The 18966-nt window shown below is 38.1% G+C and overlaps 1 protein-coding gene across 1 annotated transcript; it reads right to left on the bottom strand.

Moving 5' to 3' along the window:
- Nucleotides 1-4516: 4516 nt before the first annotated feature.
- LOC121875137 (AFG3-like protein 2) lies at nucleotides 4517-18926 on the bottom strand. The gene is made up of 15 exons (XM_042379523.1): nucleotides 18826-18926; nucleotides 18490-18618; nucleotides 15910-16151; nucleotides 14544-14711; nucleotides 14130-14223; nucleotides 12457-12622; nucleotides 11876-12014; nucleotides 11447-11565; nucleotides 10853-10974; nucleotides 9531-9684; nucleotides 8666-8893; nucleotides 8133-8359; nucleotides 6551-6751; nucleotides 6191-6385; nucleotides 4517-5597 (listed from the first exon to the last, which is right to left on the bottom strand). Exons 2-15 carry the CDS (start codon nucleotides 18574-18576, stop codon nucleotides 5370-5372), a joined length of 2370 nt encoding a protein of 789 aa, XP_042235457.1. The 5' UTR covers nucleotides 18577-18618; nucleotides 18826-18926; the 3' UTR covers nucleotides 4517-5369.
- Nucleotides 18927-18966: the final 40 nt, after the last annotated feature.

Here is an 18966-nt window from a genome sequence, read left to right as displayed (position 1 = left end):
GGAGAGAAGGAGGAGTGGTGAAGGGGTCATGGTCAGCCTGTCCCCTTGCTTACCACCCCTCCCTTCCCCCCTTACACCCGAGGTACCCCCACAGTAAACCCTCGTCACACACTCACGTTACAAAATACATAATGTAACGTAACACAATAATGGCTGTAACACCTCCGTCACGCCGTCACCAATTGACTATAAACAATCAAGATGATAAACAAACAACATTAACAAACAAGAAACAATATTAAGAAACAACAATCAACATAACTAAACAAACGACATAAACAAACGACATAAACAAACAACATAAAGAAACAACATAAGCAAGCACTATAAACAAACTGCATAAAACATAAAAAAACGGCAAACAACATAATCAAGCATACAAACAACATAAACAAAACAATAAAAACATTCAAGCAACAAATAACAACATAAATAAACAAACGACATACATAAGTAGCGACATAAACAACTAAACAATACGGTTAAAAAATGGGAAGTGAAAGTAACTACTGACCTCAGGGTGTGGTAGAGTGCCGCTTAGTGTGTCGAGGGGCACACTAGGTGGCTATACCCCTTTTACTAGTAGTGTGTCAAGTTCACCCACACTATGAGGGGGATTAACACACTTACACCCTATGAATGACACACTAACACGCCATGAGGAAGATTGACATACACACACTAAGAGAGAGTGACACATACACACACACACAAACAGTACATAGCACACACACATACATTTACACACACACATACATTTACACACACACACACATATTTACACACACACACACATACATTTACACACACACGCACATACATTTACACACACACACACATACATTTACACACACACACACACACACATACATTTACACACACACACACACACACATACATTTACACACACACACATACACACACGACACATTTGGAATTGTGCAAACTTTTCCTTGTTCCGGGAAGGGAGGCAAGTCCCCTTCCCCCCACTCTCTCGTCTCAATTTCTCCATTTCTACTTTTTTCTCCCTCCTCTTCCTTCTCCATCCTTGTCTCCCCTTCTCCCTCCTCCACCTTTCCCCCCTATCCCTCATCCCCTCCCCTTCCTTGTCCTACTACCCTCCTCCTCTCCAGTTAATCTGCTCCTTCAGGAAGTGGCTCATGCACTGTCATGCAAGCCTTCTTACAACAGCTGGCACAGAGACTGACAAACACGAGAAAGAGAGAGAGAGAGAGAGAGAGAGAGAGAGAGAGAGAGTTGTATTTTATGAGTGAGCTGGCGTGGACTATATCGTTTATGTACACCAAAAACGGTACTGGACCGACGATGGAACTTTGAGGAACGCCATACAAAATTGGTGAGGAGTCAGATTGATGATTATTATAGCAGACATTCTGTTTCCTATCTGACAGACATGAGGTAAACCAATTGTGGGACAGGCCCCTAACGCCGTAATGTTCAAGCTTTGACAGGAGGATGGTATGGTCGACAGTATCAAAGGCTTTAGAGAGGTCCAAGAATATACCGACTGTGAACTGAATGTCATCAAATGAGTTTAAGATGTCATTAGTAAGGGACAGCAGAGCACTCCCAGTCGACCTTTTAGCTCTAAATCCAAACTGAGAGTCTGTAAGGATGTTATTGACATTGCAGAAGGAATTTATTCTACTACATGCTAGCTTCTCCAGTATCTTACTTAAGGCTGAGAGGACTGATATGGGGCAGTAATTCTTGAAAAGACCTTTGTCCCCAGATTTTTTATATGCCACTAGTGAAGGAGGAGTTACAAATGTGTAGGAGAACAGGTAGTAATAAGTGAGCCACTTTCTTAATGATGACTCATTGGTATATTGTCTTCGCCTGCTGCTGCATCTTTGTACATTTTTATGGTGGTCAATAATTCATCTGCTGTGACAGGGGATAAGAACAGCTCATTTGCAGTCTGTTTTGCAGGTGGGTGTAAGGGCGAGGATTTTCTTCTTCTCCCGTATATTCTTATTTCATACTTCTCTCTTTGTCTCAGTTCCTTCATTTATTCTGTCTAAATATTTCATTTCATGGTTACTTCATAACCTCAGTCCTTTGGTAGCATGGCGAGGATCTGAGGTCAAGTTCCCACGATGCAGACTGGAGCAGTTTAATCCTGCCATATCAGCAGCATCGTTCAATACAGCTAACTGTTAGGTAGCCACCGACCCCGGGAAGCCGGTGGGGTGTTCAAATAACCCACACACTGGATCTGGGATAATTTGAAAGGCGTGATGATGACTCAATCACAAGCAATCTTTCGTCTAGCAACGACAGACGTTTACGTTATAGTAATTCTTACCCTGGTTAAGTGACCATTTCACTGTTACAACATGAACACTGATACAGTAAAACCTCGATTAACCGACCACATATGGGGGGAAGGGGCCGACGGATAATCGAAAAGGTAGTACATAAAGTCTACGGAAATAAAACATACATTTTCAAAGTACCTTTCCCTAACCAACCTCATTTAAGTCCCTCTATTCATTTTTGTTCATTTGCCATTCATATTTCAATAGAATTTGCTTTAAAACATTAACCACTTTAGTAAATAAATATGAACCAGCACAGAAACCGTGAATAAAAAATGGAAAAGTCAAAGAACATATGTCATCACAAAAATTGTGACCAAATCCCAGGTTGCTGATCGGACTTCCTGCCTCATTTACACACAATTGCAGGGTCTCAATTGTTTATCTTACTATTGACAAGACAACATACATATAGGTATATTGTTTCTCACTCTTGATTTATTTATTTTTGCATTTCTTTATGGTTCTTTATTACTGTTATTATTATTATTAGCATTATCATTAATATTATTACATTATCGCCCCCCCAGACCCCGATGTGGGTCAGTGACCTGTGCCCAGGTGGGATAATCCCCATAAAAGGAAAAAAAAAGAAAAATTTTTTTTTAGGGGTTCAGGATTAACGGTTAATCCGAAAGTCGGTTAATCGAGGTTTTACTGTACTCACAAAATTGACTAAGTTAAACTGAATGACTACATCGGCAGGGAACACTCGCTTACATACCTGGGATAATTTGGAAGTCATCAAGGAGGGGATTTCTCCTTCTCGCACAGGTTTATATACACCTTGAGTTGCCAGAGGTGGCTACTCACGCAATGACAGAAATTACATTCAAATCAACTGCTACACATTCAAAGATGACCCTCATTTGACACGGGTCTGGCGAATTTCTTAAGTTGATTTACATAAACTAATTAGAGATTGAGCTTGCCAGGAAAAAGTGGAATATATATGTTGACAACTGTTAGTCCCCAAATGGGCGGGACAGTATATCAAACCTGTCCTGTGTAGATATATTTATTTATACAATACTTTCTTAGTACTGTAGTTATAATAGAAACAACATATCAATAGTTATTATACTAAACCTACTCTACAGTGGTCTCATCATTGTAAGAGCTCTATGTACAGTAAGTCTCCCATTGACAGCACGAGACAAACTGTTGTTTTTCTAAGTCCTAGACAAGCTGCAGGCAGGCAGTGTTACCGCCATTTAGCAATTAAAAAATCATTAAGTGTACGTACATAGTACAGTACAGTATACATGTTTGGCAAGCAAAATAATGGTTTTCTTTTCAAATGGCTATGATATACAGTACAGTATATAAAATTTTAATCTAACTTCAAACAAGAGTCGGATTTTGTTCAACCAATAACTTTAAGCTACAATTTGGCATCATACTGGCATACATGTCTCATGATACAAACACATCACCAGAAGCCTACTCACCAGTGATGACCGTTGAGACTTGCATGTTATTTACTTAGAGCCATCCATTCGTCCACATTAAATTCAGCAGCCAAGTGTGTGATTATTTATGATAAAAAAAGAAAAAAAAAGGAAAAATGATTTGTTAGATTATCCTACAAAAATGAATACTTTGCCAGAGGATTCGAATAGGAAGGCAAATATTCTGTAATGTACTTGGGTTTCTAACAGTAATGTATTCGAATATAAATACCCTGAAATGCTGTATTGATTATGAATACTTCATCCCTGTGATGTCTCAAACATACTTATTGCTGTTGGCACAATTTTCTTTAAAAAACTTATAGGATGGATCCTGAAATACCTTTTAATGACCAAGCCCATGATCTGGCAGCTCTCATTAGTGTGCTAGCTGGTGTGAGGAGTCCAGGATAGTAGACTGCTCTCATTTTAGGAGACGAGGGGTGATGTGTAAAACCACTAACCTCAAAACTCTAGAGGTAGTTAGTCTAATTAGAGCTGTGCTAGCCACCAGTACTAATAGGAAACGATGGAAAATGTATTGCTCTTAAGGCCATAACTGCACTGGGTGAAAAAAGTAACGGGCCAAATATTTGCCAAGGGTGACATAGACCTCCATAGCTTTCATATTTCATGTCAATTACAAATTGATGGTTAGGAACTAATGAATTCAACTGTAAGTCAACCTTTAATCATAAAGGGTCTATTTAATAATATACCAGGTAAGTTAAATATTTCCTCCTTTTAATATATAAACAACCACCTCTGTACATGTAACGATACTGGACTTATAAAACAAAATGGCATTCACTTGCCCCTAAAATTTATAATTAAATACATATTTACAAACCTGTGACGATATAAAATATAATAGTGAAGTACAGAGTACAGTACAGTACAGTACTCTCAAATTAAGGCTGAAGTCACATGACCCGCATGAATAAAAATCTGGCACCCGCTCATTGTCAAGTTAATCAAATTTTGTTAACTTTGGATAAATTATCTCCCTGTTTGAAACTTTCAGAAATTCCTTAAAGATGTTGCACAAACAAATCCTACACATGTTGCACACCTGCTTGTGGTTTGTTTTGTGAACAAAGTGCTCAAAAAGAAACAGTGCATTCTTTCTAATATCATGACTCACCACACACATCTATCACTCCTCCAATTAAAAATCGTTACTACTGTTTTTGTAATTTTGTAATTTGGAATTCATAAATAACATCAAATATAATTTCTGGAACCAGTATCCTTAATTTGAAGTTCAAGTTGTCAAGAAATGGCTATATGGAATGCCTTTGCTTGTTAACTTCCATTCTATATAAATATTCTAACCTTCACAACGGTTTTAACTTTAGGCATTGAAAAATTTGTCTCCACTTAAAAGCAAGGCAGCATACCCAACTCTTCACCAACCACCACCATCACATGAACACGTGTAGAGACCTAAGAACAATGCAGGAACACTTGCCTAATAAAAATCCTGCATGCTGGTCTTGTTTTCACACTAGCTGAGTAGTGTATGTATATAAGATAAACTAAAGCTTTAGCTATACAGTACTGTATCATCTTTCGACTAGCTGCTCTTCTTCTCTGTTTTCTTTTCTTCCTTCTTTGCCTCTAATTCCTCTTTACTTAGATTCCACTGTTTAAGACCTTCAGGTAAGCTGGTGTCTTCCTCAAAACTGCCAGTCCCTTCCACAAATTCTTCATAAGTAGATTTTTCCTTGAATGGTCGAGGGCCCAAGAGCTCGATCATATCATCACGACTCAAAATTTCCTGTTCCAGTAGCCTTTCAGCAATCTACGGCAAAAAACAAAAAAAAACATCAACTTGTGTTTTTAAATAAATTCTGTTATCAACCCCTTCCATACACCAACATCCTGCCATATCATCTTATTTTCTTCATTAAATCACCAAAGTAAATGAAGTTAACATTTACTCTCTTTGCAATAAAAAAATTAGGGTATTTAAATTAATAGCAGAACAAATGTTACAGTAGCTAGTACAGTAAGACCATTTATATCATGAAAGCGACAGACGAAGTAATATCTTAAGGAGAAAACAAGAGAACAATTAAGAAAAACTGAATGGGCAAAATAAATGTGTAGTGATCAAGTGGCCATGAAATAATGGCCACTTCCTCAGAGGGGTGGCCCATGAGGTGACAACCTACCAAATGTAGGTGATAACTTGTAGAAAGTTAAGCACAAACAAGGAGATTCAAATAAACTTATTTATTACAAACTAGACAATATGGGCACTTCAATCAATAAATTGTTGTAAGAAAATATGTAAGGCAAATTGTGGTTAGCCCAATACAAGGTTATCAGTGCTTGCTCCCTCTGAGTGTAAGAACTTTTACTGTACCTTCATTAGTTACATTCTGGTCATACCTTCTGTATGTATTCCTTTTTCTCTCTGAGAAGATCCAGTGTCCTTTGATATGCAGCATCTATAAGGATCTTGACTTCTTCATCTATAGCCTGGGCTGTAGCTTCACTGTAAGGCTTCTCCATGACCATCTCCCCTGGCTCAGGAAGTTGGTACACCCGTTGGCCAATACGTTCATTCATGCCATATTGGACAATCTGTGTAAGGTTCAGTTATCATGAGCAATAAAATATAATAGGTGATAAACAACCTTATACTCCTAAGCAATTCCATGTGCCACATAAAACTGCAGTGAAAATACTGTACACTGAAGACCACTCTAAACATGGGTGACAATCACTCTAGACCACTTCACCACTTACTTGAGCATAAGCTGACTTGGTAACTTTCTGCAGGTCATCCTGTGCACCAGTTGTGACTGCACCAAAGAAAATGCTTTCAGATGCTCTGCCACCAAGCATAACACACATGCGGTCAAAGAGTTGCTCTTGAGTAAAGAGAAACTGCTCTTTTGGTAAGTACTGGGCATATCCAAGACCTTTACCACGTGGGATGATAGACACCTGAAAGAAAAAGAGTTTGTACTCAAGTTTTTCTTTTGAAAGAATCAGTAAATAGAGGATTAACATATTGGTCTAGAAGTTGGAAACAAAAGTCCTGTAACCCTTAGCATTGGTGACTGTGAACTATTCTGATGATTAGTTTACTTCTGTTGCAGTGATGTCACGAAGCTTTACAACTGCACAAATTATCACAACCAAAACAACCTGTTGCGGTTGTAAAACAATCACAAACGTGGGTCGAGAGCTGAGAAATTCATTGGGCAGTGGGGCCCTCCAACCACTGTGTTGCCTTTACGTACAATATGCTACAATAATAGACACAGAGAACAATGTTTTTGTATCTTTACAGTGACAAATATTGATTAAATTGCTTAATTACAGGAGACCATTTGTGACCTTTTTTGCACAAGGAGTGTAAAAAAGTAGTAGTATTGGGATGTTTATACTCAAATTAATCACTATCTTGCAAGAATTCCAGCAATGCAAGTTATATTCTTCTACGTCAAGTCAGTAACATTTTATGAGAAAAACTTAAATTTCCTGTCTTGTATAATCCTGCACCTGCACCACTCCTCCCCTTCCACTGACAACTTAATCCTCTCTTGCTGTCTGCTAACACCCCACCTCCCCTTCCGCCCTCCTCCCAGCCAGCAGGGGAAGGGAGACAGCAGTGATAAAGATTTTACAAGAAGGGTTTTCTTAGGCTTAAACTTTTTCTCTTATAAACTGTAACAGAATATAACTTGTAATGCTGGAATTTTTGCAAGATAGCAATTAATTTGAGTATAAACAGCTCATACTTTGCACTGCAGATAAAATTTTTAGTCCTTTAGCTTAGTACACTTGAGTACAAGTTGTAAACTAGAGTAATACATTGATCAAAATTATGGCCTTTTCACAAGGAAAAATCATATGAAGAAAAGTAGAGTTTCACACAGGTGGCAGCATTAATCCAAGTTTAAAGTTAAACCAAACAACTGCAGCTGTGACTTCCTGACAACCACAACAGCAACTGCGGAGCTTTGAAATCTGACAACTGTTAGATCACTACTCTGTTGCAACCACTGCCCTAAAAAGGGATTAGAAACCATAGGTATCTCATCAAGTATGAGAGTAACAGGTCATGGTGTGTGTACTGAGGACTAATGCCTAAAAGACACATTCAGGGATTGTTTTGCCAACATGTAATAAATTTGTGTTCATGTTTTTACTTTCAAGAAAATCAAATACACACACACATACACATTTTCCCATTATCAATTTGTTCTTATTGCTGTAAAAGATACATTTTGTTCATAAACTAATTTCACCTGTACAGAGTACAAAATACCTGCATGACTACTGATATACACAAAGCAGTTAATTAAGAAAAAGTGCTAACCTTGAGCAGTGGATCAGCATGTTCCAAAAACCAGCCACAGACAGCATGACCAGCTTCATGGAATGCTACAGTCTTCTTCTCAGCTGGCTGCAACACATTAGTCTTCTTCTCCATACCAGCAACTACACGTTCAATAGCTGCTTCAAAATGTTTTTGTACGATAGCCACCTCTGCATCACGGGCAGCAATCAGGGCAGCTTCATTACACACATTGCTGATATCCGCTCCTGAAGAATAAAGATACAAAAGAAATGATCATACAATGTTAACTGCTGGAATTTGTTGTTAATGTTGTATAAAACTGTGACATATACATGTGACCATAAGTCTCGGTTGTCCTTTCTAATGTCGCAGGTGTCCTAAAGAGTAAACATAAATATTTGCTTCGGCAGAATGACTATGTACATAATGGCGAAAGAAAATGTATCCCCTGGCAGCTGGGCATTATAAATATCTCCTCCACTGCCCAGGACCTGTTTCATAACAGACACCAATCACATTCTTATATTTATGACCATACTCTGTATATTTACCAGTAAATCCTGGAGTGAGAGCTGCCATTTTCCTCGAGAGGTCATCTTTATTAAGATTCGTCTTCAATGGGGCCAAATGTACCTTGAAGATAGATGCTCGGCCTTTGATGTCTGGTGGTGGTACAAATATTTGACGATCAAATCGACCTGGTCTGAGCAAAGCCTTGTCCAATATGTCCACTCTGTTGGTGGCAGCTAACACAACCACATTAGATGTTGTGTTGAAACCTGCCATTAAAAAGTTAAATTAAAGTCCTGTTTAGATAATGAATGCCAAAATGCTATTAAGTCACAAAACACAAATGGCAAAGAGAATGGAAAATAAAATATAATACAGCACAGAGAACTGATGTATGAACCTACAATATTTTGATAGAGCTTAACCCTTTCTAAAATTAACTGGGATAAATCATATAGACATTTTGTGCCTGTGTTATTGAGAGGGAACACCAATTTGAGATCCTGGAACAAACACTATAGGCACAAGTGATCAATAATTCACTATACCCTGTACTGTATTTACAAGCTGGATGGGTCAAGATCTACTGCACTCCCCCAAAACTTGACAAAATTCTACAATGTTCATCAACTTACAGTACTATATGATCCAACTCTTTCAAGAGACAAGTGGAATCTTTTAAATTACTGTATTAAAATCATTTGGATCACCTGAATATTAAATACCCCAGCTTATTTCACCTGTTGACCAAACATCCTAATGCTAACCTAACCTATCCTAACCTAACCCTCTCAGGTAGTATAAGGGGTATTTAATCATCAGGTGAAACAGACTGGGTATCTAATCTCCAGGTACAGTAATGCAAACTAAGTATTTATTTCAAGTGGTACAAAGAAGCACATTTACCATCCATCTCCACTAGCAGCTGGTTCAGGGTGTTCTCCTGCTCTGAGTGGCCACCAAAACTCCGCCCGCCGCGCTTCCTCCCGACGGCGTCAATTTCATCCATGAAAAGGATACATGGAGCATTCTTACGGGCCATTGCAAACATGTCTCGCACCTGGTGAAGAATAACATCAACATTACAAACATAATAACAAAGACTAACAAACAAATAACTACATTATAAACAAGACATATAACAATACAGTGTTCTTTAGTACTGTTACCTGAAGACCAGTTACCATTATGAAAATCTCCTTATGGTTTTAGTCATATTAAAATCAATTTCTTCCTGTCCACTCCCTACTAACTTATATTTTCTATTTAAATTTTCTCACAATATCAACACTCTTTGTCACTTCTAAAAATATTTCCTGTGATATAACTGTCAATGATTAATAGCAGTTAGCCATTTCAAATTTTTCCATGACTACAGATCCAAAACTCTTACATTAATAATACGTTTCTACACCTCTGATACGGTAGCTACTTTGTTCCTTCCTGGAGGCGCCACTGAAGAAGGTATGGCCAAGGTAATTCAACCACCAAAACTTCCTCATGCAACATCTATTCTGTGTAGTCCCTCAGTTTCCTCTCCAACAATCAAGCCAAATTTGCCTCACTCTTGTGTACTTTTAAGTCTCATTATCCATTGTCTTCTCAACATGTCCTAAACACCTAGAAGTCTTCCTCCTAATCCACTATCTATAACCAATAACCCATGGCTCTGGTTTATCCTTATCCATCCTAAATCTATGATATAATTTGTAGCTGTTTACTCAGTACCATATAACAGCACAGTTATCTCCCATGAATATATAATTTTTTTACATCTGAATTCTACAACTACCAAAGGTTTTCAGATAAATCAGGTCACGAGTCTTCAAGAACAAAACCAAACAAGATAGCGATCAAATATTGAAACTTAAAATGAACACAGTCGGGTTAAAAACTCATCATGTGTGATATTAAGTCTTGCAAACTTGACTAAAACTCTCTCCAAAAGATGTTCCTTCTCCCTCATTACATCATACATCTGGGCTTCTTTAAACATTTACAGAGATGATGTATTTATTATCTATAACTTTGTCTCTTTACTGACTTATTCAGCTTAGACAGTGGAATATGAGATGACAACTAAGAGCAACAAAAAATGTATATGAAGATACCAGCTCAAAACACAGGCATTAAAGAACTATTATTCAGCTGGATAATATCATACAGCACTGTAGTGGGTTAAAATTCCTATAGCTACCATAAGAGGAGTAAAGTAGTACAGTACTTACACGTGAGGGACCCACACCCACGAACATCTCGAGGAACTCTGAGCCCGAGACATAAATGAATGGTACGTTGGCTTCACCAGCAGTTGCCTTGGCTAAAAGTGTTTTGCCTGTTCCGGGGGGTCCTGTGGTAAATAGAGTACAGTATTATATATAAAGTTCTCAAGTAATTTGTTGGGCAACTATTTCTTTTCTAATAGCATACCTGATTTGTAGGTCATGATGAATAATGACATAGTAAATGCTAGTGCTAACAAAAAAATAATATTAATAATACAAAGATACAAAAATGTTAAGTTTAGCTCCCACATTATCTATCATTTACGTCTTGTCTACATTCACAGTCAGATGAAATGTGGTGAACCTTCCCAGAACATTTCTACCACTACCATCCTTACACTAGCAAGAGTTAGGTTCTCAACTACCTACCTCAGAAGATATTAATACAGTAATTATCTAAACAGTAATTAGTAGCCTGACTCTTCTACTTCCGTATTTCTGGTTGAATGAAGTTATTAGTCATGTACCAGTAACTTCTTTCAGTACCATAAAGATTAAAAGAGAGCCATTTTTTAAATAAATGTTGGTAATCCTTGCCTGTAAGTATGGCACCCTTGGGGATCTTGGCACCAAGCTCAGTGTACTGCTGGGGGTTCTTCAGGAAATTGACAAATTCCATAATCTCCACTTTAGCCTCTTCACATCCTGCAACATCTCTGCAACAAGTTACCAGCAGCTAAGTGAAGGGTTACAAGTTAAATATCTTCATCACTCTAAATAGAATCGTGAACTGTGTCAAAGAGACCAAGGTGGGAGTGTGAAGCACAGACTCGGCATGCCAGGGGAAAGAGCAAATTAGAAGCAAGAGATATAACCTGCATGAGATGTGTATGTGGGGGTAAACATAAACAAGATGTAGAGAATAAGAGATACTACAGAGCTAAGGAGATGTGGATATGAAAAAATTATTGGGGAGAGAGTGGATGATATGTATAACAAACAATACAATCACAATAACCAACTTACCGGAACTTAACACCAATGTCTGTTGGGTTGACCATCTTTGCTGTGGACTCCATCACCCCACCAAAAAGGCCTCCACCCTTCCGTCCACCAGACCCTCCCATCATCTGGGCTGATCTCCTCATCATGAAGATTAAAAATCCTAAAAAATAAACACAAAGAAAATAAACAAGAGCAACAAGGGCAAAAGAAATCCCATGCCTGACTAAGTGTAGATTGGGGTGTGTGTATGTGTGGGTGTTCTCCACCTAGGTTATCCCTCAAGACCTGGTACAGTACACAGGTAATGAAGGGCACTGTTGTTGTATTGGTAGCAGATTCCAAAGTTTAACTAGGTTCCCATCTAGCAAACATTATGGCTGACTATTCTTTCCACATGAGGGACGACATTAAATTCTACACAAGACTTATGCATGTAGCACTATTGTTTATACAATATGTGGAAAATAATTTGCCAAAGAAATAAATAATAATCACATACTGTATGAAATTAACTTTACCTACCCAAAGAAACAATGTAGAGTATAATCATTTATTTATACACAATCCTTCAATACAGAATTATTTAACCACCACTACTATACCTATTATCAGTAATGTAGGCAGGAAGGATGTCAGTGTTGATGCCTCCAGCTCATTTTTGTAAACAACTGGGATAAAGTTGCTGGGTTCAATGCCCGACTCTATCTGTGCTGTCTCTACGTTGCGTTCAAAAGCATCAACTGAACCTATGCTGAACCATAGTGTAGTCTGGAAGAAAGTAAACAAAACCTTAAGATACATTTGAGGTTTTATTAATGTACAGGAAACATTAATTCTGTAATGCATATCATAAATTAAATCACTTCTGTTCTTCCACAACCCAGAAAGTTGTAAACAGCAGAGTCACCTTCAGCTCCAGTGTACAGGACAGTACTACAGGTAGTTCTGCTATAACGCGATAATTGTGTTCTTGTAAAATATCGTGTTATAGAAAATCGCGTAATAGAAATAACAGGGCTTATGGAGAAAATAGGGTTAGGTGCAGATTACTCGAAATCGAAAAAATTTAGTAGTTAGCCTAACACAAAGGATAGCACAGTCTAAATAAATGTTACATTCATATCTAATAATGAAATCATACAGTAAATTTAACACTTTACCTTGAAAAAATATGAATGTAACTTGATGGGGGAGAAGGGTGATTTTGAGGTTGATAACATCGAGCTTCTCTTCAAGTGTTATATCCTTTCTTTTACGATAATCACCGGGAATTCTATCATCAGAACGCCTTTTGGAGATATTCTTCTTTACCATATTCACAGTTAATACCACAAAATTGGAGAAATAGTAAGCAAAAATCGCGTTATAGCAAACAAGCGTTCGCGTTATACAAATATTGTTCCGAATTCATAAATCGCGTTAGAGCAAATTCGCGTTATCAAAACACGCGTTATAGCAGAACTCACTGTAGTTATCTTTTCAAACACTCTTCCATAGTTTGTCACTCTACCTAACTGACCAAAGAGTCCTGCACTGTTTGTCATTTCAACAATTAATATACACATGAGTTACAGGAATCAATGACTCTGGGGTTCCCCATAAATTAGTCCCTTCACTGAATGCTTTACTTCTCAGCAGTCTTTGTCCCTTGATCTAACACTTTGAGACATGGCCCTTCACTCCCCCAGGAAGTGTTCCCAATAGTTCTCTCTCTTAAACACTAACAACTGAGTTTGTCCAATGTCACGCATCTTCTTAATTAGTCCCATTACCAACCGATCAATCACATTATACTATTTCCATGTCTCATTTTGTTCCCCATTTCTCTCATCTCTCAATGTACACTGCACCTAAGAACTCAAAATCACTTGTTCCTATTTGCAGTTATACTAAAGAGTTTGCTATTTCTTCAAACTATTAATTTAAAATAAGAAATTAAGGTGTTAGGAGTATGGAACATACGGTACTGTATCATAAAAGGAACCAACAATAAGACAATCTGCTCTTAATTGTTCCCCAATTAATAGTGGATACAGCATTCGCCAACTGTTCCATGGGTCGGTGGTTTGATCCCCGGGCATTCCCAGTTCACCATACTGTAAATAGGTACAGTACTGTACCTAAGGTTACAACTTGGGGAAGTGAATGCGACCTGCTACCCCCTTGTGTACCGAAGGCTTAGTAGTATACAATGAGCTGGATTCACACTGTTCTTAACAGGTAGTCATGGCTATGGGAACCACTTTCACAAATATACATACTGTACAGTACTTACAGCTCCTTCAACTTGGTTACCCGGCATCAGTTTCACTCGCACCCATTTCTTGTTGATGACTTCTAGCTTCTCAACAATACCTTTGGCCAGATAACTGAAAGAAGATACTGTATAAGATTTATTGAAAACTGACACTTAAAAATTTAACAAAAGTTCTTTTAAATTTATATGTAACTTGCACCATAGACCTACCTCTTTACTTTACTTCTGTATCTCATCTCCCAATTAGAAAACACAAAGATTAGGAATCCCTGTTTATTGCAACTGATGACCTAACCAGTAATGGTGTTGAATCACCAGGTAAAAAAAATGGATTTCCTAATTATGATGAGCTCTTCAAATGTCTCTCTTCTCCACACTGAACTGTAGCTACATACAGTAGGTATTTCAATAAACAGTTATCTTTTTACTTACTTTTTAGCAAATTCTTTCCAGGTGATCTCTCGATAACCCATCTGGTAGTACGCTGCAACCCCCAAAAACCCCATAGCAGCCAAAGCAGCGAGGGCTAACCATCGATCACGTTCACTACCTTCACCAATTGGTTTGCCGCCACCACCGCCTCGTCCACCACCTCCAGATCTGAAAAGTGGCAATACATAAAGAGCTTATAATAAAGTTACCAAAAACTTAAACAACAAAGAATAATTTCAAATTTCCCATTCTTAAATATGAGTATCCTTTGCAGTTTGACAAATGCACTAAAAATCTCTTTAACCCCTTCAATATAGGAAAACTTTCAGTATTTCATTTGCTCAATGCCTAATGATTTTATTTAGCACAAGGAATTACGTAATGTGACAAAACTGTAGTGCACTCTATTCCATGTTGTAGAATATCAAAATCAATAGTTTTTTGTCCATTAAGATACAGTTGCCCACAGGTATAGAGTTCCACCCCTTGGTGGCAGTTGTTGGCAAATGGTCTCCTCATGTTACCGTTTCATTCATAAAGTGATTCTGACGTTGCCACTTGTTCAAAAAGGCCACCAACGGGTGGAACACTATACCTGTGAGCAACTGTACTTGTTACTCTCAATTTCTCTGCAAAAACAATATGACATTTAGCTATGTCTAAAGTTAACACAGCAACACATGGGACAATAATATAAATCATACAAAATCTTGTCAATTAATGTAAAGTACAAGTGTTTCATAAATGACCAAAGAAAAGAAATCAGGGGCCAGCAAGATCTATACTGTACTCCTGTATCACCCCGAGAGAGCTGTCTCCCCCAAGTGTAAAGGAGTCACAGGTCTCTACATGATGGCCTATACAGTATATATGCTATAAAATTTAATTTTTAAAATACAGTAAAACCTCCATGTAACGGACTTCTCTCTGCATATAATCCGTGAGATGGGGGTTTCACATCTAACGGACCCTTGATATAACAGACTTTAATATCTATATAGTTCGTTGCATGGGGTTTCATATCTAACTGACCCTCGATATAATGGACTTTCCTCTCTATACAATCCCTTATATGGAGGGTTTACTGTATTGTAAACAGAAATTAATAAATATGGATCTAATGAAGATCAGGCATCCCTTCTTTTTTTCCCCTGATGATAAAATACCTTAATGCTAACCTAGACTAACCCAACCATTTAGCACTATGGTGTTAAATCGTCAGGTGAAATAAGCGGGGATTTCTAATTTTCATAATATCTGCAAGTTTGAATACAGGAGAACTGTCTCATACTCTCAGTATATAGCACAGTATGTGTAGAAGTAAACAGAATACAGTACATTAAAAAAAATACACAGAGTAACTTACTTATTTCCTGAGCCGAATAAATTAATGTTAAACGGGTCCTTCGGTTTTGAGGGTTTATTTGTGGGTTCTGGTGGAGGATCCGTCTTGGGCGTTGGCTTGGCATTTCCGGTTTGACCCTGTTTACTGGCACTACCACGGAAATATTTCTCAAAGCCCCGGGGAGGCTTCTGACAGAAATGTTGCCATTGCTGCAGTAGTGTTGTGCTCCATGGTAGATTAATGTGTGATAGGTGCTGTCCTATCTGTAGAACCAAGAAACTTTGCAAATTGGTAAAAAAAGGTGGAACCACCTGAAAATTCACCCCCCCCCCCCTGTTTATCTCACTAATGCTACCTGTTGGGCTTAGTTAAGGTGAACATTAGGAGGTTAATATTTAGGTGAAATAAGCTTGGGTGATCCAAAAAGTGTTACTTTAGCAAATACATTCTTACAGTATACTGTATTACTCTGATTCAGTGACTGCATTGAGTGTTTACTGTGGTGTGACTGAATAAAATGCCCTCACCAACATACTCTGATTTACTAAAACTCAGTACAGGTACTGTATTATACCATTAAGAACCAAACAGACTGTGAAGAGCTGCAGAAAGATCTCCATGAGCTTCAAGAATGGTCGAGGAAATGGCTGCTAAGATTCAATGTCAAGAAGTGCAAAAGGATGCAACTGGGTCGCTTCAATAGTAAGAAGGCATATCACATGTCCCAACAGGAAGAGACTGCATTAATTGAGACTGAATGTGAAAAGGACCTGGGTGTGTATGTTGATAATGAACTTAAGTTCTCGGGCCATTGTGAGAAGAAGGTGAATCAGGTAATGAAACTAGTAGGTCTTACGAGAAAGATTTAGGATTAATGATAAGTAAGAATCTTAAATTAAGTAAACAATATGCATTTGCTCGAAACAAGGGGAATAAACTACGTGGGTTTATGCAAAGGAGTGTTAGTTACAAGACTAGAGGTCATCCTTAAACTATATCTTGCGCTTGTGAGACCTCACTTGGATTACGTAGTTCAATTCTGGTCACCGTACTACAGAATGGATATAGAATCCCTAGAAAGAATTCAGAGGATAATGACAAGACTAATCCCGGGCATTAGGAACCTTGAGTACACAGACAGGTTAAAGCATCTTAATTTGCACTCCCTCGAGAGACGTAGAGTGAGGGGTGATATGATCGAGGTGTATAAATGAAAGACAAGGCTAAACAAAGGGTGACATTACAAAGGTACTCAAACTATCCAACCAGGAGTGAACTCGTAACAATGGTCTTAAATTAAACAAATTTAGATTTAGGCGTGAAATAGGTAAACACTGGTTTGGAAATAGAGTAGTGGATGAGTGGTACAAGTAACTAAACATCATCATTAACTCGAATACGCCGGATAGCTTCAAACATACAGTAGGTTGGATGGATATGAGCGATAGGGGCTGGGTGTAAATGGGACTGTCCAGTACTGGCCAATAGGGTCATTTAGATATCTGGATGGTCAATCACTCATCATGATCTTCAAGAGTGAGGTGCGGTCCCACTAATTACCCAAATGTACCCAAATGTAGCCACAATGAAGTCAAATGATGGTCATACAAGCGTAAATCGGGCTGTGAATCACTTCTCAATTAGTATTTGGTGTCATAAAGTCACAAAAAATTGGTAAACTTAATTTAATCTGAGTTAGGTTAGGTTAGGTACATGCACTCAATCTATTAACTCAGATTAAATTAAGTTTACCAATTTTTTGTGACTTTATGACACCAAATACTAGTCGAGAAGTGATTGGCAGTCCAGTTTATTCATGTAGGACCATTATTTGACTTCATTGCGGCTACATTTGGGTAATTAGTCGGACCCGTGAGGTGCTTTCCCGTCTGGAGTATTGTCACCCCGTCTGGTCCCCAATGTATGCTAGAGACTGTCAAATGATTAAAAATGTCCAAAGGAGGGCTACCAGACTGGTACCGGCTCTACAGAACCTCAGTTACGCAAATTTTTTTCGACCAATCACATTTGATTTTTTCTCAAAGGAAGCAGCCTGGGTATGATTTTAATTTCATTGACCAGTTTCACAACGGTCATGGTGAAGGTTGGTTGTCGTTTGTGCTCCTACGATTATTTTAAATTTATTGCCGAGATTTACGAGAAAGACGATCATTCTATCCAATTCCTACGTATCCTTGGTCCTTCCACTCCTAACTAAGGTATTGTAATTTCGGACATGGCGCGCACCAGAGATTTTAACAACTGAAACATTTAGGTTCGTTTAAGCTAGGCCTACAGGGGGTCCAGGTGTTAGGTCAGATGACTCGTTTTTTTTCCCCCATCCAAAAACCCTGATTTTTCAGCTCTTCCCCATTATTGTTGGGGAGGAAGGCAAAAATTAGCAATTTCCGCCAAAATGAAGGTCAGATTTGTTTAAAACACACCAAAATACAATGGAAAAACATATTGGTCAACCCCTAGAGACTAATGTCCTAAAGTAAAGATTTACCGAAAGAATATATAATCAGGAAAAAACACCAAAAGAGCATAAAGAGGTTATTTCCACTTTGGGAAACAATTATAACACAAAATATCTCTCACCACCACAGGATCCAGTGACCCGGTCCTCACGCCCTTCTGCAGTAGTCTGTCAAGTCTTCTAGCAGCTGTCAGCAACCGGTGAGCCATCTTGTGGTTGAGTGGTGGTGCCTGATTGTCCTCCCTTCTGTACTAACAACAATAATAGGACATTTAGGTAAGTGTTCACCTCAGGCACAGGTTACATCATGTCCCTCCATCGTCTGCTTCACCTCTCTCTCCCTAGTAGTCCCCACCACTCTTCTCATACAAACCTTATTTAATATTATTTTATGGAGGTTTATATAGAAAATTAGGGTAAATTGTATACAAATTTAAAAGATAATTAATGTGAGTTACCTTCTGACTGGTGTGACTGATGAATATAAATCTAGTTCTCGGGAATATAAAATAGGAAATTATTAGTTATGTAAATAAAAGTTTAGTGTTAAAGCCATTAAGAAATATATAGTTAATGAGATTATAACACCAATTTATAGT

This window comes from Homarus americanus, unplaced genomic scaffold, assembly GCF_018991925.1.
Source record: "Homarus americanus isolate GMGI-L3 unplaced genomic scaffold, GMGI_Hamer_2.0 scaffold36970, whole genome shotgun sequence".
Taxonomy (NCBI): Eukaryota; Metazoa; Arthropoda; class Malacostraca; order Decapoda; family Nephropidae; genus Homarus; species Homarus americanus.
This window is presented reverse-complemented; position numbering and strand designations above follow the sequence as displayed.